The sequence below is a fragment of the Pristis pectinata genome, chromosome 39, assembly GCF_009764475.1.
Source record: "Pristis pectinata isolate sPriPec2 chromosome 39, sPriPec2.1.pri, whole genome shotgun sequence".
In the NCBI taxonomy this organism is placed as follows: Eukaryota; Metazoa; Chordata; class Chondrichthyes; order Rhinopristiformes; family Pristidae; genus Pristis; species Pristis pectinata.
In genome coordinates, this window is record NC_067442.1 from 846,651 (window position 1) to 869,028 (window position 22,378).

Sequence of the window (22,378 nt, forward strand, 5' to 3'; positions counted from 1 at the left end):
GTATTTTGCGCAATAATAAGATCGTCTCCTGTCAGCCAATTTCCTTTTCTACAACCATCCGCCGCTATGCTGATTTGCTGATAACTATCACTCCGAGACAGTGACCCTCACCCGCAGAAATGAAGAGACAATGAGCGATCGCGGTGAGCGGCAGCCCCGCCATTACGAGAGAACAGCGCCTGTGTCTGTTACACTCGGCGACTGAGTCGCGCTTCCTGGTCTCCGTGCAGATCACTGGAGTCATTCGTCAGAAGCGGTAGCGCCGGTTGGACCGGCTGCTGTCCACTTGCGGCGAGGGCAGAGAACGAAGGAACGTAATACGCTGAAGAAGGCCGTTCGGCCCAAAGCCCGACTTCCATCATGCCATACCATTCGATGTGACTTTCTGTCAGCACCACTTTCCTCACTGATCTCTAAAAGGAATAGATACATATCTTCCATCACCCAGCCTGGATGGCAAATACTAGAGGACAGAGATTCAGGGTGAAAGACGGAAAGTTTAAATGACACGTGCAAAGCAAGTTTTTTACACAGAATGTCGTGGGTATCTGGATATAGCTGCGGGCTGGTGGTTGGGGGAGCAGATCTCACAGTGACTTTTAACAGCCACATCTGACAGCAAGAAGAACATGAATAGATAGATACAGACAATGTGCATGTAAATGAGATTTGTTTAATTTGCCCTCATGGTCTACACAGACATGGCGGGTGGAATGGCATTTTCCACAATTGTGTTCGGCACTGGAGGTTAAATTGTACTCATTCGCAACAGGAATGAAATAAAAATAATATTCCGGCGATAATTGAGTGGCCAAGACCAAAACCTCACTCACCAAGGACCCGCATAGTGATGGTCGCTGCAGATGAAGATCCGCTCCTTGGAACCATGGTCACACGGTACTCCCCGCTGTCCGAGGTGTTCACCGGCTTGAGGAGAAGTGACCTCTCGCTGCTCAACAACTCAGCCCGTCATATGGAAGCATTAGCAATAGACAAGTCAGTACCGAACCATTGGACGATTGTTTCCCCGTCGAAAGCACATTTCCTCCTGTCGACCTCGGCCGACGCCGCCCTGAGAAGAACGCATTTCCCCCGACGGTCACGTTCATCCTGCTGTATTATGCTTGAATGGTAAAAACCTGACACTCACCTGAGGAAGAAATCAATAGTGGGAACGGGAATTTGTATTTTCAGTGAGGTGTCTCTCAAACTGGGGCGTGGGATCTCAATAAATAAGTTCTGGTTCCCTCCTCTACCTCCACCTGCACTCTCTCCCGTTTGGATGGCACCTTCCCTTTCGCCTCTTTATTTTCCGTCATCTGCTAGACCCCTCTAGTGTAACTGCAAAAATCATCAATTTTCTTCCACCTCTTTGAAATTCAGTGACAGAGGTTGTTGCTTTGTAAGGTTTCCCCCACTGAAATATGGCGAATATATTGGCTTTTGAAGGCGTCCATTCAACCGGAAGTCAGACCCTGATCTTCCAAACTGCCTCAACTCTCGGTACTTGATGTTCCCCACATTGAGACACCCGATCCCGGAAGAATTAACGGGGGGGGGGGTTCGGAGAGGTTATTTCACCCATGCTGTGGGGTTGTGAAACCCGGGGATGATGTCTCAGTGAAAATGGCCGTCGATTTTATACAGTTGATCAGGAGGAATTTATTTCCCAGTGGAATGTGAACCTTTGCATTTTCTCACAGAGGACAGCGAACATTCAGCTTCAGAGGAACGTGCTTTCAAATTGAAGGCTGCTTGATTGTGGACATTAAAGACTCCGGAGATAACGGATGAGGAACAAGACCAGACGTGACCCGTCAACAAGGCGGAAACGGACCGAGGATTGATGTGGTCGGTAGTTCCCCTCATGACCCCAGGTCCACGGCTTCCAAACTGTCCTCCTGTAGTAACAGCCCTCCACCTGCGTTATTCGTTTATGCATTTTCGCCATACCACTGAAACTAGCGCCCAGTCGGCATTGGTAACCGGAGTCATTTAACCTGGCTAGCAGTTGTGTTCCTCATTTTGCAATGACCACCTGATGAAAGTCTGAGACGTGGAGCCGCCTGAAGCAGGAATACCCTTCGCCATATTCAGGAATTTTTATGTAGACCTCAAAGTAGAAAACTCTCAGCTCTGTTATTTGATTTTATTGTTAATTTATTCTGAAAAATGGGTGGTTTTTTCCTTTTCATTTCGGGGACTGCTTTAAATATAATATCTACAGAAAAATCTCTTGGAGTGAACAGATATTTGCACGTTCGGAACCTTTAGTCAACAGTGGTAAATCTGTTACAAAGGGAGAAGTTAAAAACAATCCATGGCATCTTTTCCAAAACCAAGAGGCACAGAGAGATGAAAAATGTTTCTGTCAGATTGCAATATGCTTCAAAAGGGCATTGTCCAGCCATGGTCTTCGCAACTAAACTTTCTGGTTCTACTGATACATTAATGAAGATACACTTCGCAGCAATAATGGTGACGTGGTGTTGTTTGTTAATCCTGATGTTCAAGAGGATTTCGGTGCGAATGTATGGGGAACACGCATTTATTGACAGACGACCTTGAACATGGAGCTGGAAGACACAAGCGCCAAATTGGAAGCAGAGTTGGGAAGGTGGTCAAACTCCAGAGGAGGAATCGAAAATGATGTTAATGAGGCCGAGTAAAATGCGAGGACTTCGACGTGAGGTCAAGAAGTAATTCATGTCAAATTGGAGAACGAGGCATCTCAATGATTTGAATTCCAAAACCGATAGTTCCCAAGTGCAATTAAATTTGAATGTGGCCGCAAACATATTGGAGGAGGACATTGATAAACTTTGATGTTTATTATCCAGATGAAGGTAAATAAAATAATAAGAAGCACAGACAGGTAAGAGAGTCAAAGAGTCCTTTTCGCAGGGTGGAGATGGAAAATCCGAGTGTTTACCTTTAGTATGAGAGCAGAGAAAGTTTTAAGTAAATATACGAGGCATGTTTTCAATACAGAGAGTGGCAGGTGCCAGTAACGCTCGGCCAGGGGAAATGCTGAATAGCAACGTTTAAGAGGTATTTAGACAGTCACGTGAACAGACAGGTACTGGAGAGGTGTGGATCATATATCGGTAGATGTGTCATTTTATATTGGAATCATGGTCGGCACAGACTTGCGGGCCGAAAGGCCTTTTCCTGTACCGTGCTGTCCTCTATCCTATTAAGTTGATGTATATGGAAGAAATAGCACTGGCCAACCAGCCCGAACACGAAAGACGAAAAATCATTTCATTATTTTACAGAGAAACATTGACCCATTTAAGAAACATGCAATGGGATCGCCTATATGGGACGTCTTGGCTTTCTGCACAAACAGGTGACGTCATATTTTTGTGAATAGGACAGTTACAAAAGGAACTGCATCAGATTCTCGGTAACGCGATATATTCACTGAGCCAATTTGCACCCCGATCAGGAACTAAAACTGGTGACCAGCTCATGAGTTGAATGGGTTTAAATGAGTTTGAAATAAAATGGATATTGCAGGAAATAATCAATAGATCAGGCAGTATCTATGGAAGGAGAAAGAAATGGCGATTCGGCTTTGAGTTCTTCCAACAAAATCCAGGTGAAACCTTCATGCACCAACCACTACAATCCATAATAATGGCTGAGTTGAAGAGACACGTGCAACATAGCAAAGGAAGCCGCCTTGTGTGATCCCACCGCTCACATCCCTTTTGTTTATTCAATCGCCTGCTGATTATTGCACTTTGCAAAGTAAGACTGAGCTAATTTTTAATCGAACGTCAACACTTCAGTCTATTCTGAAACCTGTAACAATGGTATTAACGTTCTTTTCAGGCCCGTTGTTAGTGCTTGTTTTAGTCTAAGCCATGATTTGTAGATCGATGTGTATTTGTCTCCTCAATGCATTCTCCTTGTTCCCTCGCATTAAGTACCAACAAGCTACGAACGTTTGCTCGTAATTTTGTCAAACCCAGATGCTCACCATTCACTGCCTAAGCCTTAGAAAGTCACACTTCTGCCTTCCCAGCACTCCGTAAACATCCAGTTGAGCCTTTCTGACACAGGTCGAGAGTGAAACAGTAACACTGTGGGAATGACCACTCTCACATTTCCAAAGAGGTGGCGGGCTTCAGAACAGAGATTCGTGGAGTGAAATCCCCACCATTAATCATCTGCAGTGTTCAATCTGTCTCTCCTTATCAGCTTGTTCTCTGAGATTCAATTTCAACTGAGATCAAGTTCAGATTGATTCAATCTGTCTCTCCTTATCAGCTTGATCTCTGAGATCTGTGCAGATACTCCATTTGGCCCTGAAACTGCAAAGGCTCAACATTTGATCTCAGTTCTGTCGAAACCGCGTGGAAATTTAACACCGGAATTCTCTGAACCCTCCACACAAAATCAAGAAGATGCGTGCTGTCGATCCAACAACCTCATTCACAAATGCCAAGGGAAGATATTGCATTCAGATTCTTGCAAACGTTCTTTCGATTGTCTGAAGAGATTATCCTGTAATCATCACCTCCCAATATATTTTTCCTAATTTCTCGCATCAATCATTTAACCAGTGATACCATTCAGTGCGATATTGCCTGGAACTGCTGTGGCCGAAGCAGGTTCGGTATATCTCCACTCTCCTCACCGCTCCCTCAACATGCCATGACACTGTCAAGAGTTTAAGTGCATCGCACCTCGGTCGACCTGTCCATTTACTCTGAGTAGCAGCAGCGCTATTTTCTCAACACACTTTCACGAATGTTTTCAAGAAGTTACTGTTGTTCCTTGCACTGCCGACATTGCTTACCGCACTTCATCATTTCCTAGGTATTTCCAGCATCTGCTTTGTTTTTAATTTATAAACATTTCTCTGGATTTCAAGATTGTGTTTTCCAATATCCTGTGTTCTGGTGGCTGCGTTCGTACTCCCCTGTGATAATGCAACAAGCATAGCTCTCGCATAACCACTGTCTGGTTAGACCTGTTCTTGAGATTCTACCAACGCTTTTCTCAAAACTGCAATATACTCTTGTCCGTTTTGTCCCTAAGAGAAATGATTAAGTCAAAGGGTTCTGGCGAATGGGGAAGTTATTTTACACTCTCTCCAAAATATTCAATCTACCTGACAGCATTAAGATGTCTCATGACGAATCTTTTATTTTCCTGATTATCCAGTTAGGAATATGAGGGGAAGAGAGCGTGAGATGATCGGGTAAGGGAAATGAGTGGATCTTTAATCAGCCGGGTTGATTAGAACAAGGAAAGAAAGATTCACTCACCTTTTGTGGTAACCTCGACAGTGAGTTTACTACCCCTATTGTTAACGTTGTTAATAAACTTACATGTATAATTCCCACTGTTAACCGAGCTCCCTGTCACAAGGGTGAGCTCCTGCCCTGTATGGGGCGAACTGCTCCCGTTGTACGAGGCATATTCACCACAGAGGACTGACAGAGCAAAGCATGTTAATGTCAGATTTGTTCCAAGATTTCCAACAACGGGAGACTGCTGTAGAATTCTTACCTTCACTAGTCTATCTATAAAACAAGAAGATATATCGATTTTGTACTCAGTAACGTTGTTTTTTTGCCTGAGTACTTGCAGTAAACTTGCACGTAAGGTCTCTCCAACGCCACTGCTGAAATGTTTACTGTTGATGCACTTGCATGTCCCTGCGTTGTTTCTGTTCACACTTATTGTAATTAGTTCAGCGTTGTCTGGAGATGTAAATATTCTACTATTTTCCTGGATGGGTGGGTCATTTTCCAACCATGTTCCTGTCTGAACAGTGTCCAAAGCGCCAGAACTCAGTGCTATGGTAACGATGTTTACCACTAAAGTGAAATCGTTGGTCAACACAGCGACGTCAGACACTGTCTCTGTGAATAAAACTGAAATGTAAATCGGGTTACACGGTTGGTTTAACCACAATCTGTTCGCAACTGGTGGCTTTTCTCTGAGTCAGCGGATTCCCGTCAGGGGACGGCGTCAGCGGAAGCGTCCAGGTGCTGTGAAGCCTCTTTGCCGAGGATCAGCGGGTACGTTAAGCGGCAGTGTGCTGCTGAATCATTCCCTGCAACTGCTGTTAGCTGCCTGTCCCAAGTGGAACAATGCGCTTATTTCAGGTGGAAAGGACCAAAGTGAGATTATAAGAAACATAAACTGCAGCTGACCATGCTGCCTGCGTCCCCTGACTGCTCCATCATTCAACAGGGTCGCGGCTAATCTTCCAGCAGCCCCAATTTTATCTCTGTACCCTGTGTTAACGAATTATCCAAACATCTATCAATCTTTCTGTCTTGGATATCCCTAAGGATTCATTTCTATAATCTCTTGGTCGATAATTAAAAAGATCGATCATACTCTGGCTGAAGAACTTGCTCGTCCTCTCGGACTGACCCCTCATATTGAGAACCTGACCCCTGGCTGCAGGCCTGTCAGGGGAAGTGGCATCTCTGCTCTCACCCAACCAAGACCCATAGGGATGTCACGTGCTTCAAATAGGGTACCACCTCAGTTCCAAAACATTTCTTGCAGCTAATTTCTTTGTTGATCAGGAACACAAAGGTTTTCGAGTTGCATTTTCTACATTCAGGTGATTTAATCCACAAAGAACATGGACGTGAACATTTAACAGCGTACGATCATTGGAAATGTGAACTGGAGTAGGCCAATCGGCCCATAGAGCCTGCTGCACTATTTAAGGGGAACACGGCCAATCTGATTGTTCGTGGATAGAATGTAAGGGGTCGGCTATTCCATTTCGAGAGAAGGAGGCAGTTCTTTGCTCAAAAAGTGATCAATCTTTTGGATTCAAGACGCCACAGCGGTGGAGATTGAACCTCTGAGCATGTTCAATCGCGTTTGATAGATACATGCCTGGATTTATGGAAAACCACCCAAAGGAAGATACAAAAGGAAACCGGCACAAAACAAGCTTCTGGAGGAACTCAACGGGTCAGGCAGCGTCGGTGGTGGGAAATGAACAGTAGAAGTCTCAGGTCGATATCATTCATCTGGACTGTAAGAGTAGAGGGGATAACTAGTTTCAAGTGAGGGGATGGGTGAGGTAGGAGCTGGCAAGTGATAGGTGGATCGAGGGAAGAACGGATGATTGGCAGATGGGAGATGTGGGGGAGGGAAGGGTGGAGTAAGCGAGAGAGTCTAGAAGGTGATCGTTGGAGTCAACAAAGGGCTGTGGATGATGGAATCTCACGAAAAGAATGTTGAGCATAGAACGAAATAAGGGAGGTGGGGCTGGCAGCTGGGAACTGTGAAGCGAGGAAAGCCAGAGAGGCGAGTGGGTTGGTGATGGGCAGATGAAGTACGAGGAGGGAAGGTAATTAAACTGGGTGATAGTGATGTTGGCGGTATTGATTGTGTGCAGGAGGAGCTTGGTATATCAGAATGAGAGAGAAAGAGACAGGGGTTTAGGAGGTTACCTGAAATTGGAGACGCTTCTGTTCTTCTGTGGGTTATGGACCACTCAGGCGGAATAGATGTTCTGTTCCTCTAACTGTGTTTAGCCTCACCATGGCGGTGGAGGAGACCATGTACAGACAGGTCGGCGCGGAATTCGAGGAGGGGTGTTGAAATAGCTTGCAAACGGGAGATCCCGATGCTCGCGCTGGATAGAGAGCAGGTTATCCGCAAAGTGGTCGTCTAGTCTGCGCTTGGGTTGGCCGAAACCGGGACGTTGAAAGAACGCTGAGACAAGACTGAACACGCGTCACATTTTTTCGCTTGTCCAATCTCTGGGCAAAGGCAGTCACATCTTTATGTCATTGTCCTGTGACATGACTTCAACTCAAAGTGAAGTGGGGAATAGCTCGTTGAATGGTTTGAATTCCAACACTAACGGGTGCCAACTTCCATCAGCTTGGATGCGGAGGCAACAAATGACTGGAGCCGATTGATGGTTATATTTAAAATTCAGTTCGAGAATTGAAATCAATGGGCACTTGATAAACACATTGGTAGCCGATACAGATTGTTTATTTGTTAGATATGGAAACATGTGTGCATGGAAAAGACATTAAAGAAAGTTACAAACTGAAGAGAGGTGTGCGATGTGTGAACATTCCTCAAGTATATGAGATGAGATGATACTTTTGTCTAATGTGGTTGTGGCAAAAGAACATGAGTCAAAGATCCAGGAAAAGAAAGATACTTCCTACTACTTTTCAATGGTTTTCTCAAACTATATCATGTTTAAACCTAGAAAAAAAATGGAGTGGTACTGTTGATTCTTCGCTTAAATTTGTGGAAGTTTGGAGTCCATTTATTCAATACTTTCATATGATATAGATCCTTTTTCAATAACTTTTGAACAGAGGAGAGGACATAATAATGCTCTTTGCTCATCTAGAAATATCAGTCCAGTTTTTTTTTCTTTTTAATTTTTTTTAGTTTGTTTCGATTTATTATGATTTTTTTTGATTTGGAGGTTCTTTTTTATTATACAATAAATCTTTTTCTTTCCCTTCTTGATTCTTTTGTATTATATTCGCTTACTAAGATACAGTGATGTCTGGAATATATTTTCTGTTCCTTATGATTATATATGTCATGATTGTCCTCCCGATCATTTTGAATCACGTGTATAATCATTGGTGTTATCTATATTAATCTGTATTAATTTGAAAATTAATAAAAAGATTGAAAAAGAAAGAAAAAACGAGTTACTCAGCCAGTTATCATGGAACAGTGTCCTGAAACTGGACACGGGTAGTACTGTGGAAGGTACTTTAAAAGGGGTAGAATGTCTGCGGGGATAGTCAGTCCCTCAGGCAGTATGTGTGCGGGAAAAAGATTTAACGTTTCAACTCGATGTTCATCTATTAGAACGTAGGTAACCCCTCAATGCCTCAACTCTTCATGATCGATATTAATGACACAGCTGGAGAGACACAGGAAATGTAAGAGGGATTAGTCTCGTGCTGAATCCTGTGCAACTCCCCCACTTACAGCGCTCGGCCGAGGGACTCGCCTGTCAATTATTGCACCTTGTGTTTGGACACTGAGCACAGTTTTCATCCGGAACTACTTGCTCCAATTTGTCTGAAACCTGTCACAAACAATGCTGCGGTTCTCCACCTGTCCATCTATCAACCAGATTTCTGACTGCCCAGGTTACTATACAAGCACACGAACGTCCCTTCCTTTAGATTGTGGTATTCATTAACTGGACTTCTGTCCTTGAACTACTGAACTTTCCCCAACTCTTTCCCATAGTTTACTTCCTGTGGTTTAAGAATTCGTTGTTGTGTTTTCCAGTCTTGTTTACGCAACGACTACATCCACATCCACTTTTTTCTCTCTGCCACCAGTTGAGGACGAAGTGGGAACGCCGGCAGATATTCCAGTCCTCACATTTGTCGGGAGGTGGAGTCAGAAAGGAAGGGACTTGCAGCATCCATTCGTTCTGGGGAAAGAAGCCGAGTTCTCATTGATGTCGAGAATGACGCCAGGGCACTGGGCCCAGACAGGTGAGGGTCGATGCCGTGCAGTAAAATAACTGTTGATATTGTGTTGAGCAAGCTGACATTCATGCTTTATCAGACCTTTCTGAGTGTGATATATTTTGCTCCTTGCCAAGAGGAAGTATTGGTATGGAAATGTGGAAAAAATGGTTCATTACACCGGGAGTGCAGGGGTCGCGTCAGCGGCTGAAATATGATCCTGGCCATTAGAACTTCAAAGTATGGTTCACCAACAGTCTGAAAGCGACGCCATGCTTCTTTTTGGAAGTGAGAGTCGGAAGCGATCAAAGACGGCCCAGTCCATGATCTGTATCAAGAAGGCAGAGTGGCAATTTTGCACGGGAATGATGTGGGGGAAATGTGGGTGGCAACCAGACAAGGGTTAGAAGTGTCTGGTCTGGAACAGAGTTGGGTGCCGTGAGGGAACCAAGGCAAAATGACAACATTCATTCTTAATGCTGGGCGATGACTCAGCCGTGAGAATATGACAAGAAGAGACACGGGGAGCATAGAGGGCGATATTGAGAACGATTGTAACAGAAACATGAAAGGGGTATTGTACAGCGGAACCTTCCTTGGTTTGTTGTCCTTCTGTCCTCGCTATTCACAAACCAACAAAGCCCTCCGCGTCACCAGTGACGTCATCTGTGGAAACAAAACACATTTCACGTTGGACCTCCATCAGAAACTGTGTGGAAGTAAAATTGATGGAGTCAAACACCGGCAATTTGCTCTGTGACTTTTTGAGATGTCCTGGAAGTGCATATTTCCAATCACCTTCCTCTAAATTTCACTGACTCCTGCATGTCTACACCTGTCTTCAGTGCCACACTGCTTGATGTATTTCATCTGACAGTCGCAGGTAACTTGTAAGCCGGTAGATGTCCATTCTGTGGTGCACGTTTCCAAGATATTAATAAGCACGCAAATATTTCCTATTAAATAACATTTCGTATCGCTTGTCAAACATTTTGAGCTCATACCTCATCAGGTCCCTTTAAACTGATCGATCTTCCAACGGCAGCTCCTGTTGAACATGAAAAAAATTGTTCTGATTCGCGAAAGTGTACCGGCAGAAGCAGAATGTGGCAAAATGTGTCAAAAGATCACATAAAATATCTTGAGGGTATTCCAAGCTGAACCCAGTAGGGTCTTGGACAGTAAATGAATATGGGGATATGGGGATCGGGCGGGAAAGTGGACGTGGGAGACAAGATCAGCTGCGACACTGTCATGTGTTGGAGGGGGTTTCAGTAGTAGAATTGTTCGCAATTGGTATTGATTGTCAACCGGGGGACTGAAAACATTTACTTCAAAATGAATCAATAAAATAATTCCCTTACTATATAAATAGAGTTTCCATCGGGTGGCTGTGCGGTACGCTGTGGATAGAGAAATAAGTCAATGAATGAATCAACCGACCACACAGAAGATGTCCTTAGCTCTCCTCCCAAATGAAACCTGATGGAATCAATGTTTAGATTCATTGCTGCTTTGACCAATTTTTCACCGAGCGCCTATTCTGCACACAACCTGGTTTTGCTTCAATAATGGGAAGGAAACGTGCTCTCACATGGATAGACCACTTGAGTGTAATTAACTCTCATTGATGGAGAGTCCGGTGGTACGATCGTGACGTAGTGAAGTTAATTAGCTGGCGTTTAGTGTTCAGGACTATTCGTCATGCGTCGAAGAGTCACAGAGCCACAGAATAATACTGTATGGAAACGGGCCATTCTGTCCATCTCGTCCATGCAGGCCATGTTGTCAACAAGCTGGACCCGTCTGCCCGCGTTTTGCCCATAACCCCATAAACGCCTCCTGTCCATGTACGTATCCAAATGTGATTTAAATATTGTTATGAGGCACATGGAAATGAATAATGCAATTTGAAGTATTACCTATATTACACTGTGTTCCCTGTGTGTCTTCTTGTAGACTCATCTATGACGTTGACATGAAACTTATTCTTCATTTTCAGGGTCAGTCAGGGGCAGACAGCAAATCTGGCCGCTGTCACCGATACCCATATCCAATGGGTGAAGAGTTTTTTAAAAAAATCTCCGAAGGACCCCAGTCCGCCAACCCCGGTCTACAACTGCTACCTGAGATATTACACATGGTTCCACAGCAACATTGTCCCTTATATATGCACATAAGAAATCATATAATCATAGAACAGTACAGCACAAAACAGGCCCTTCGGCCCACAGTGTTGTGCCGACCTTTAAAACCTCTCCTAAGACTATCTAACCCCTTCCTCCCACATATCCATTTTAAATTCCTCCATAGCAATCTCTTGAACTTGACCAATCTCTTGAACTTGACCAATATACCCTCCTCCACCACAGCCCCAGGCAGCGCATTCCAAACCCCAACCACTTTCTGGGTAACGAAAATAAATGATAGTGATTATAATATAATCAGACTGCAACTGCACCAACATTTTGATTCTTCCGGATGTTTTCAAATGCGTATGATGATCTTTCAACACCCTTAGTCAAGGAAACTGCAGAAATACAAAATATTGAGTCACGTGAACAAACAATAGCAGAATACATTTCCCAACGAAGAGGCCAGCTGTTAGACGCATTGGATCTGCTGTCAAATTCATTCGACTAATCACCCCCTTTCCCAATCGTCCTGCAGATTATAACAAATTATGTTCTGATCCCATTCTGCTCATTCCTGGCGACAGGATTTGGGGATCCTCGTTGTCCTTGACAAGTTGGTCCGATCCAGTTCAGTGAACGGCCGGTCAAGCTTTGCAAGTTTTATTTATGTTGGGCATAGACATCGCTGTGCAAAAACACAATTTCCCACTCAATTACCATTCAGAGTATGAGAACCTAAAAGGTTGACGAACGATTAAAATGCAGCAAAGTGCGACATTCCGAATAGTAGCAACTTAATACAGAAGCATTCGTCCTCATTAGCCTCCCCACACTGTCCTTTCTTTTCACTTGAATATAACCCTCTATATACCCGTAAAAAATCCATCCCACAAGACCACATGATTCCGAATTACCCTTATCACATTTTTGACTTTGAGAATAATAAGAGCGTCTCTATGAAGTCCCCGGATCTGCACAGATACATTCTTTGTGATCTCTGTTATATGAGGTCATGGATTGTTACAGCAGGGAAGCAGGTCCTTCTGCCTGACGCGGGCATGCCGACTGAGATATCCCTCTTCGTTGACCCAATTTTCCTGCATTTGGCTCATATCCTTCCATATATTTCCAATCTATTCACTTTTCCAAATGCTTTATAAATGCAGTGATTGTACCTCCCTCCACCACCTCCTCTGCCATCCAAATCCATTCATCCACCACCTTTTGTGTGAAGAACGTGTCCCTCTGATCTCCTTCAAATATTTCGGCACTCACCAGAGTCCTCTTGCTTTCGACTCCTCTACTCTTAGAAAAAGACTGACTCTCTACCCTGTCCATGCCCCTCATAATTATGTAAACCTCCAGTAGTTCACCCTCTGCCTTCTACGCTCCAGTGAGAACTGTCCCAGCCGATCCAATTTCTCTTTGGAACTAAAGTCCTCCTAACATCATGGCGAATCTCTTCCGCACATTAGCACATGTGTTCTATGCAGTGGTGAACAGAACTGTACACAATATTCGAAGTGTAGCCCAACCAGAGCCTTGTGCAGGTCGCGGTGCAAAATGATTTCCACCTACCGTTTGCTTCTGAGTTCAAGTTCATGTAAGAAATCCCAGGAAATTTGAAACTGTGTAAACAGAAGCTGGTCAAAATGTGAATCCTGAAAGCAAAACATTGTTTCAAAATACTAATTCTGTGAGAGAAAATTTCGCCAGAACTCGTATTGTTGCACGTTGACCGCAGAGTATAAGACGGTGAAGCAGGACAGATGAAAGTGGTCTGGACACCGAGGTTTCAATGTCACCAGCACAAGGCGCTGTATTTCCATTGTAATACTCGGTCTACTTATCGTCAAATAATCATAGTTATGATGAAAGGATATCAACGTGAAACATTTCTCTGTCCACAGATGGTCCATGAGATCAGGCACAGGCAAGCCAGGATAAGGGCAGACAATCTCTTTTACAGATGGGGATGTGGAAATCAGCTGGGATTTTGGGATGATGTTTTTCGTAGTCATTGGACAGATTGGTTTAGTCAGGTGACGTTAGCTCTCACCATCACTAAACCTGAAGCGTATATTTGAGGGAGGGATGCACAGATATAGGTGGTGTTTCCCGCAGTGGTGTTCTCCAGATTAAGAGCGCACAGTTCAGAATGATGGGTCGCCTGTATCAGAAGGATATGACGAAGAATTTCTTCTCTCAGAGGGTGGTGAATCTTTGGATTCTCTCCCTGAGTAGAGTCGGAAGCATTGAACATATTCCTGGCCGATCGAGACAGATCCTTGGTTCATTACCGAGTGAAGGGCTTTTGGGAATGGGAGCTAAATTGCACTGAGGCCAAGATCAAATGAGCCACCACCTTACTGAAGGATACAATAGGCTTGAGGGGCTGAATGGACCTCTCCAGCTTCTGCTTCTCACGTTGGGATGGTGGGTTTAAAACGGGTGACGTCAAGTTAATAATACAGGCCTCTCCATACGACAAGTGCAGTGCAGTGGAGTGGAAGTCATTACTGACGTGATCCACTGATCTCTGCTCAATGCCACCCCCCTGCCCCCGGTGTTGCATGGATGGTGTTTGCACATTGTCCTGTGATATATGGGCTCCTCCCGGGTGTTCCGGTTCCCCCCCCCCCCACCCCCGCATCACAAAGACGTGCGTGGTCCGTGGGTTATTCGGCCTCTGCAAACCTCACTGAGCGGAACTGGTTGGCAGAAGAATCCGCGGGGAGGTAATGGTCACGTGGGGGAGGATTGGTTGCAAAGGAAAATAAATTGGGAAAGAGACAGGTGATGGGCAGTACGTCCCTTCTATGTCGCGGAGATATAAGAATCACCTTGATTGCTGCGCTATCGTGGTCATCATGACTAACGGACTGGCAAAACGACGGAGTAGTGTTAAAGCGAATTTGGAAAGTTAGCAACGTGTGAAACGTCCTGTAGAAACACGGACCCCATCGGCTGACACGACCGAGTAAGAGCAAATTTTTATTCAGCAAATCATTGGTCACTTTTGGACATCAGGTCTGGAGAGTATTTTTCAGGTAATTTTTCAATTAAACGTATTTACCTGCTTGCATTCTTCTTGATGAACCAGGCAGCTAATCCACTCACAAGAACCACTCCAGCAAGAACGCCAATCACATCCCCGGCTTTCACTCCATGTGACACACCTACAGGAGAGAGAATTGTATTTTTTCTGAAAATGAAGTCGTGTAAATAATGACACGGAATCAATAGAGCGTAATAAAGGGAAAAAAACGAGTCGATGTGTTTTCTATTTTTCCTGGTTTTGCTACCCGCAACTTAAAGTTTTTGCTATTTGAAATGACGGAAAGTAAGTGGCAGCTACTCGATCTGGAAACTTATGTGCTGTAGACTTACGTTAACTCAACGGCTTCCTGGAAAATAAGTGAATCCCATGGCACCCTCTATCATGGCTGATACTCTCCCCGACACTCAATGTCCATGAAATTACGGCATCTTATTTTCCTTCGATGAGCAAATTAGACGGCAGAGGAGAGTCCGCAATTTGGAAAATAAAAGTACTGAGAACTTTAAGAAGTCAATCGAAGCGGAATATGGACCGAAACGTTTACTTACTCCGTGCGGTTACCTCGACGATGAGGTTGCTGCGTTTCATGGTTACGTAGTTATAAACCTCACAAGTATAATTCCCACTGTCAACGGACCTTACTGCCTCCATGGTGTACTGCTGCCCCGTCTGTAGATGATTTGTCCCATTGAACCATTTATATTCACCACTGGGGACTGAATGGGCAGAACAGGTTAATGTAAGAGGTGAACCAATATCTGCCACAACTGGACCCTGCGGAAGAATAGTGATGTTTTCTGGTCCATCTGCAAACAGAATCGAGAAGATATGTGGTTTCTGTAATCACTAATATTAAATGCAAACTAATGTATTGAGCTCCCTGCTACTTACAGTTCACTTGCACATAAATTAGTGCACTGCCACTGTTGTAATCATTGCTTGCGGTACAGTTATATGTTCCTGTGTCAGTTCTCTTAACACGGGTTATGGTCAGCTTAGTTTTATCTGAAGATGTAAATATTCTGTCATTTTCATGGATGGGTAGGTCATTTTTCAACCATGTTCTTCTCAGAACAGTGCCCTGCGTGTTACAGATGAGAACAACTGTATCCTCATTTTCCACAGGTCTTACGTTGTTGAGTGTTGCAATGACATTGGAAACGGGTTCTGTAAGTACAAATAAAAGGGAAATGGAGTTACACATTTTTACCACAGTCTACACATCTCAGCTGGGCCTCTGTTCATCAAGTCAACATCGTCACCTTCAGTGCGAACAACTCTCTCTCCTCTCTCTCTCTCTCTCTCTCTCTCTCTCTCTCTCTATTCTGTCCACATATTCACGTATTTCCCTCTGTTGAACCCCTCACAACTCCTTGTGTCCAAAGTGAACAATCCCTGATTTTCCACATCATTGACGTTCCTCATCCCTGGACTCGTTCTCTTCAACTGTCCTCCTCACCCTCTCCAAAGGCGAGAACCTTCATTGAAGGCAACTGACGAAGGATTCTGACGGAGCGGGCAATTCGGAACGCAGCCAGAAAGAGCAAAATCAATTATCCTTTTTCACCAAAGACATCCCTTAAACACCAGATTATTTTGTTGATTTTGCAATGTGCGTCCACAGCGGTCTTTGCTGTTTTTGCAAATAAATGATTCATCATCAGATTATAAAAGTTAATATTTAACCAATACACTGTCGGCTTTGTTGATCACAGAACTTACCTTTCCCCAGAGGTCAAATATTTTTGACAATAACTCGCAAGAACATCAGCAACAGCTGGATTATTCACCGTTAGGCCCCTCGAGCCTGCTGTGCTGTTCAATGACCATCGCTGCTCCGTGTTCCTCAGAACCCTTGACACACCCATCGCCCAATACACCTCCGTCTATGTCGGCCTTGAACATTCAGTGTCTCATTCCCCCACAGCTCTCTAGAAATTTCTCCCCACCTCCGGCTGAAGCTGGCGACCCCATAATTCTGAAACTCCCCACCTCCCCCCCCCCCGAGTCGATTTTCAGTATTATGGGGTTATAATCTGTGTCACCTTTGCTGTTGAACTCCGTGTCTGCCTTTTTCAGGAGACATTCAAGCAAAAAAAATGCATCAGTTAAAGTACGTTGTAATAACAATCACAGGACTGTATCAGATTAGTCATGGAGCTATAGAGTCACAGAGGACCTTAGGCCCACTTTGGTCAAAACGGCCATCAGTTACCTGTCTACAGTAATCCCGATTTCCAGGCCCAGCTCCACAGCCTTCTATGTTCCAGCATTTCAAATTATCAGCTAACTATTTGCTAAAACCTGTGAAGGTAGAGTGCATCGTCTGCACCACCTCCTCAACCAGGACCTCTGGGTAAAGAGAAATCTCCCTGATTCCCTTCCACACTCCTACACGTTCCCTTAAACCTATGTACTCGAGACACGGATTAACCCCTATATTTATTGGTAGTATTGCTTTAAGTTATCTCGTCTAAACAAACAAGCTGCAAACCATAGTTAAGGTAGCACGGATAAGATACCTCTCTCCTGGTTACTCATTAGCGCAATAAGGAAGAACGAGTATGAAGGGAGACCTATACTTCCCTTGAACTACCAGTGGTGGATATCAGAAATACCTGAAAGTCATAGTTAATTATAAACGGAGGTCAGACTGAAATGACAACCTATCAATAAGCTAACAGCGAGATTACAATGAGAAAAGACTGTGGATGGAGGTTTAAATTCTATGAAAGCTTTGACCTGGTTTCCGTTATTACCTAGGTAGAACATGTATAACAGGAGCAGAAGTCGACCGTTCGTCCCTTCTAACCTGTTCAACCTTTACGTAAGATTATGATTGATTTGTAAGTGGCATCATCTCCACGTTCCTGCCTATTCGTCGTCACCCTTGAACCCCCATATTCCAAAGCTCTATCTGCCTCCGTCGTTTGCCAATTCGTTGGCTCACTCCTCACAGGTCTTTGTACTCGATAACTTCAAAGACTCAGAACATCTGAGAAGGGACTCCGGCACACCTTGCCTCTCCCTTAGCATTGTGTTAAATGTGTCCTTAAATGCTGGAAAAGGGCAGATGATAGGTTTGAAGGCATTTTTGTACCTCCTCCAGATATGTTATTTTCATTCATTTGTTGAGACTGGGTGTGGCTGATGTTATCTTCCTGCCCTTGCTATCCTGAGTCGGTGGAGGTGAGAATCTTCGGAGTATGTTTTTGACCCAAAGATGTCACAGCAATGCTCTTTTAAGTCTGGGGAATCTGCAGGTGGTGGTGCACCCTTGAACTCGCTGCCATTGTCATTCGTGATGGATGAGGTAGCATTTTTGGGGAGCCTCTGCCGGAGTCGTCTGGACGGGTAAATGCAGTGCAATTTGTTGAGGTGCGCACTGCAGACACTGACGCAGTTGGTGGAGGAATTAAACGTCCAGGGGAGTGGAGGGCTCTGATTGAACGGCCTGCTTGGCATGGGTGGAGTGGGGGTTCTCGAGTGTTACTGGAGCCGCACCCACCCAGGCAAACAGAGAGTTCACATCACACTCCTGACGTGTGCCTTGTAGATTGCGGAGATACTTGGCATGTTTGGAGGAAAGTCACTCACCGTGGGATACCAGCGTCTCATGTGCTCTTGCAGAACTCAATACACATCGTGAAAAATGTTTTCAACTGGATGTGTTTACGGTAATGGCAGGCGTTCAACAGGCATTCACTGTGTGAAACCTGTCACTTGTTAGATACAGGAGCAGACAGAGACTCAGTGGTTCAAGAAGACACCTGACACCCGAATTCTGAAGGCCAGTTTGAGCTACAGAACAAGTACTGGAGTTGCCAGCAACAACCACATGCTCTGAATTCATCAAATCTACCCGAGTACCCGAATAGTTCAGTATCAAACGTGTCGTGGTCTTACGTAACTAATTCCCTTTGAAAGGGGAAAATTTTCCTCACCAAGAAGTCAATTGAAATATAAAACCCTGCTATTTAATAAATGGATGCATTGTTTTGTGATTAAACTTCCGTTATTTGTGCCAGTTTCACAATTAAACAGTCCGATTTTCCTTCATCAATACCCTTATTGTTCAATATGCAAAATCAATATTCTGACTTGAAATTAGGATCAATTTCATCCACTTAGTTGAACAACTGAATGTTCACCATCACCGTAGTGTTCTCGTCGACCGAAAAAGGAGAAATTGTAATTACATACCGATTACAATTATTCCCAGAGTTGACGCATTGTACTTTTCAGTTAAATTGTTGAAGGCCTGACAAGTGTAATTCCCCGACTTTCTCACAGAAATATTTTCAAGGATAAGCTGCTGCCCAGTTTGTAGATAGGCACCGTTCAGATGCCAATCTATGTTAGCGGCTGGGCTGGAATCTGCAAAACATGTTAAAGTGACGGTGCTTCCAGCCAGGTAAGGAGGGGAGTCAGGGTGAGTTGTGATATTTGGACGATCCGGTCCGTCTAAAATAAACACACAAAGCGGATTGCAGTAAATTACACGAACATCAAAATGGCGGCGAAGAAACGCGGAGAGGGAGAGCAAAGTATTACGACAGACAGTGCACACCAACACCTTCCCTGCACACAGGAGAGTGGACTGCTCTGTAAACCACACGCAGTAAGTCACATTTCCCTATAAAATTGAACAGGTGCCTCATATCCCCAAACCTGTCTCCACCCCCAGCCTGGAATACAGAGTTCCACAGCACACGTCAGTGACAATCATCTCGTCTTGTGACTTCCTCGGTTAGCAGCCTGTGTGTGGTTTCAGGGAAAGAATCGTCGAAAAGTCCCAAATCAGAATGAGACCACTCAACCCATCAAAAGTAAAACGACCTACGGAGCAGATGAAATAAATATGTAATAAGATCCCTTCCTATCTGAGCGGGTAATGTGCTTTCTCATCCCCAGTCCTAGTGCGTAAGTGGGGCACTGTCCCGGTCCCAGACCCGGTATGTAACGGCGTGAATGTTTGGAAGTAAACCCTAGATCACTCAGGTTAAACCCACGAGGGATTTTGTCTTCCACATCGATCGGGAGGCAGTAACTTTTCCCTCACATCCATAGTAAAGTGATGGATCTCTGGCAATTTCTACCTTCTGTATTCTCTGGACATCTGTCAGGAGGGTGACAGGCCCCCACTAGTTCTGGCACTTCCTCGCCCTGAAACTGTCCTCCAACTCCCTGGGAGTGCGTTTATTTTCAGAATTCCTGACTATTTCCACACTGCGCCAGAATTTCAATCGCTCTCTTCAAAACCCTTGATCTGTAAAAGCATCAGGGAACTTATCACTGCAAAGACGGATCACAATTCATTGTGTTGAACTAGAATCAATGGAAAATTAGATTTTTGAAGAGATAAATGTGTACTTGATTGGATGGTGTCTAAAGGAGCTCAGACCCTAACAGGGAGAAAAAGGAGCAGGTAGAGGCGACACAGCTTTACCCACGCCGCTCTATTTTCTGTCCTCATTACAAGTGACGCCCTTTGGGTCCATGTCAGCGGTACAAATTGTCACTGGTGTACCGGACAAGGGCTCTGCCCAGAACATTATCATTGGTTTACAAGAGGTGGCCGTGACCGGCAGTGCCAACATTTAATGTACATCCCCAACTGCTCTGAACTGAGGACTCGGTAAGGAGTCAACCTGATCGTTGGGCCTGGAGTCACACATAGAACAGACCGGGTTATTCGACACTTTTCCTTCCCCTGAAGTATAAGATTGACCTAATTTTTTTAACCAAAAATGCGATAGTTTAATGATCACCGTTATTGCGACTGGTCTTTTAATGTTGAAGTTCTAAATTTGAATTTAAACTCCCCTGCTTCTGAGGTAGATTCGGGCACGTCTCCCCTTCCACTGTCCAGTAATTCGAGTGTTAGTCTGATGAGATCATCACTGTGCTACCGTCCCCAAGTGTAACACTCCCCTCTCGAAATGCCTGACCCGCAGGACTGGTAATAAACGGTGTAACTACTGATATCTCAGGACACTTACAGTGAACATTGAGATTGAACGGGTCACTTGTCCTTCGGCTAATCAAGTTGTATGCACGGCAGATGAACCCTCTATCTGTCCGCAACACTCCGGATATAGTTAGTGTGCTGTTATCGGCACCCAGTTCAAACCTGCCACCAGCAATTATGATATTGTCTTCAAGCCACAGATAAGAGACCGCCGTTCCTGTTGCAAAGCATGTTAGTTTCACGGTGTCATTTTTCTCTCTCAGGCTTGTGGCATTGGATGTAATCTTAGGTTTGGAAACAGGTTCTGTTAAAGCACAAGAGTTTGGTTAGCGCACTCGTCTCTAATGCAGAATAAGAAAATATTAACAAATAATTCAATGTAATAGATGTCAGGATTGAGAGGTAGATTCTACACTAGAGATAAGATACTTGTTTTCTTCATTCTTCACTGAGAGACCTGTAAATTTTTGAAATTCTCCTCCCCAAGTCATAGTCATAGAGTCATACAGCACGCAAGCACGGTCCTCCGCCCAACTCGTCCATGCCGACTTCTCCACCAGCAAACCTCTCCGTCAGGTTAGTTGTCAGCCTCCAGTTAAAGTGTAACACATCCCGATCGCAGAGGTCGCTACTGCCCCCAGAAGAGGATCCAATGATCCAAGAACTTGAAACCCTGTCCCCTGTCCCAGTTCCTCAGACACACACTGATCTGTTCTACATTTCTATTCCTGCACTGAGCAGCACGTGGAAACATGAATAATCCAGTGATTACTACCTTCGAGGTCCTGCTTTTCAGCTTCTTTCCTAACTCCTTATCCTCACTGCGCAGGACCTCTTCCCCCTTTGAACAGATGTAATTGGCGCCAATGTGCACCACAACTTCTGGCTACTCACCCTCTTCTTGAGAATGTTCTGCAACAGCTCCGAGACACGCACGACACTGGATCCGGAGGCAACACACATCCTAGCATCTCATTTGTGGCCAAACAATCTTCCGTCTGTCCCCCTGACTGTCTAATCTCCTCACTATTGCACTTCCTGAGACCCTGCCCCGCTGAGCCTCAGAGTTGGCCACAGTTTCACTAACCTGGCTGCTGCGGAAAACGCAAAACAAAGGACGTTCACGTCCCACACTTTGAAAACAACCTGAAATCAATGTCAGCGAAATGGAGTTCAGCAGTCCATATGAAGAAGGAAGTACAGATAAATTCAATTCAGGCAAGGGTCACTCGGCAATGAGAATGATGATGGATAAACACAGGTCAGCGCAGAGGAGAATTACAAACGCATACAAGTCTTTCCAACCCCATCAATATAATCTTTCTTAACAGTCAATGAAACAAAGTACAATGTTAGTATCGATGTTATTAAGCCAATTAAAATTGTTATCTCAGATACCAAATAACGACCTATTGGTTATTTTATTAACGTTCACTGCAAGCCCAACAGTGCATACTAATACCTTGAATATGAGTTTTTGAAACATGAAATTCTCAGTGAAAGCTCACACAGCAACTCTTTAAAACATGGGGAAAAAACATAAGAAAAAAAGTACTTCCATGGCAAACGCATTAAAGTTAATGAAACACAATGAATGCAAATTTTAAACAAGTAATTTTGCCATTAAATCAGAATCCAAGGACCTGCATATGACGTTATTATTTTAGTGTCTAACTTTTAAGAGCGAACTTGACAATTGTATTTGATTTTGCTTTCTTTGTGGGTGACTGGTTCTTGGAACACGGCG

At 44.3% G+C, this 22,378-nt stretch overlaps 1 protein-coding gene across 1 annotated transcript in view; it reads right to left on the reverse strand.

Annotated features, from left to right (window-relative positions):
- Positions 1-9,924: 9,924 nt before the first annotated feature.
- LOC127587150 (neural cell adhesion molecule 2-like) overlaps positions 9,925-22,378 on the reverse strand; it is a 66,993-nt gene continuing 54,539 nt past the window's right edge. The window contains exons 10-19 of the mRNA XM_052045343.1: positions 20,663-20,935; positions 18,864-19,124; positions 15,552-15,827; positions 15,209-15,466; positions 14,676-14,778; positions 13,178-13,260; positions 11,930-11,994; positions 10,829-10,867; positions 10,469-10,512; positions 9,925-10,130 (exon numbers count right to left, since the gene is read on the reverse strand). Of these exons, the coding sequence (XP_051901303.1) occupies positions 10,483-10,512; positions 10,829-10,867; positions 11,930-11,994; positions 13,178-13,260; positions 14,676-14,778; positions 15,209-15,466; positions 15,552-15,827; positions 18,864-19,124; positions 20,663-20,935 (1,388 nt within the window). The 3' untranslated portion in view covers positions 9,925-10,130; positions 10,469-10,482. The remainder of the gene's footprint in view (positions 10,131-10,468; positions 10,513-10,828; positions 10,868-11,929; positions 11,995-13,177; positions 13,261-14,675; positions 14,779-15,208; positions 15,467-15,551; positions 15,828-18,863; positions 19,125-20,662; positions 20,936-22,378) is intronic.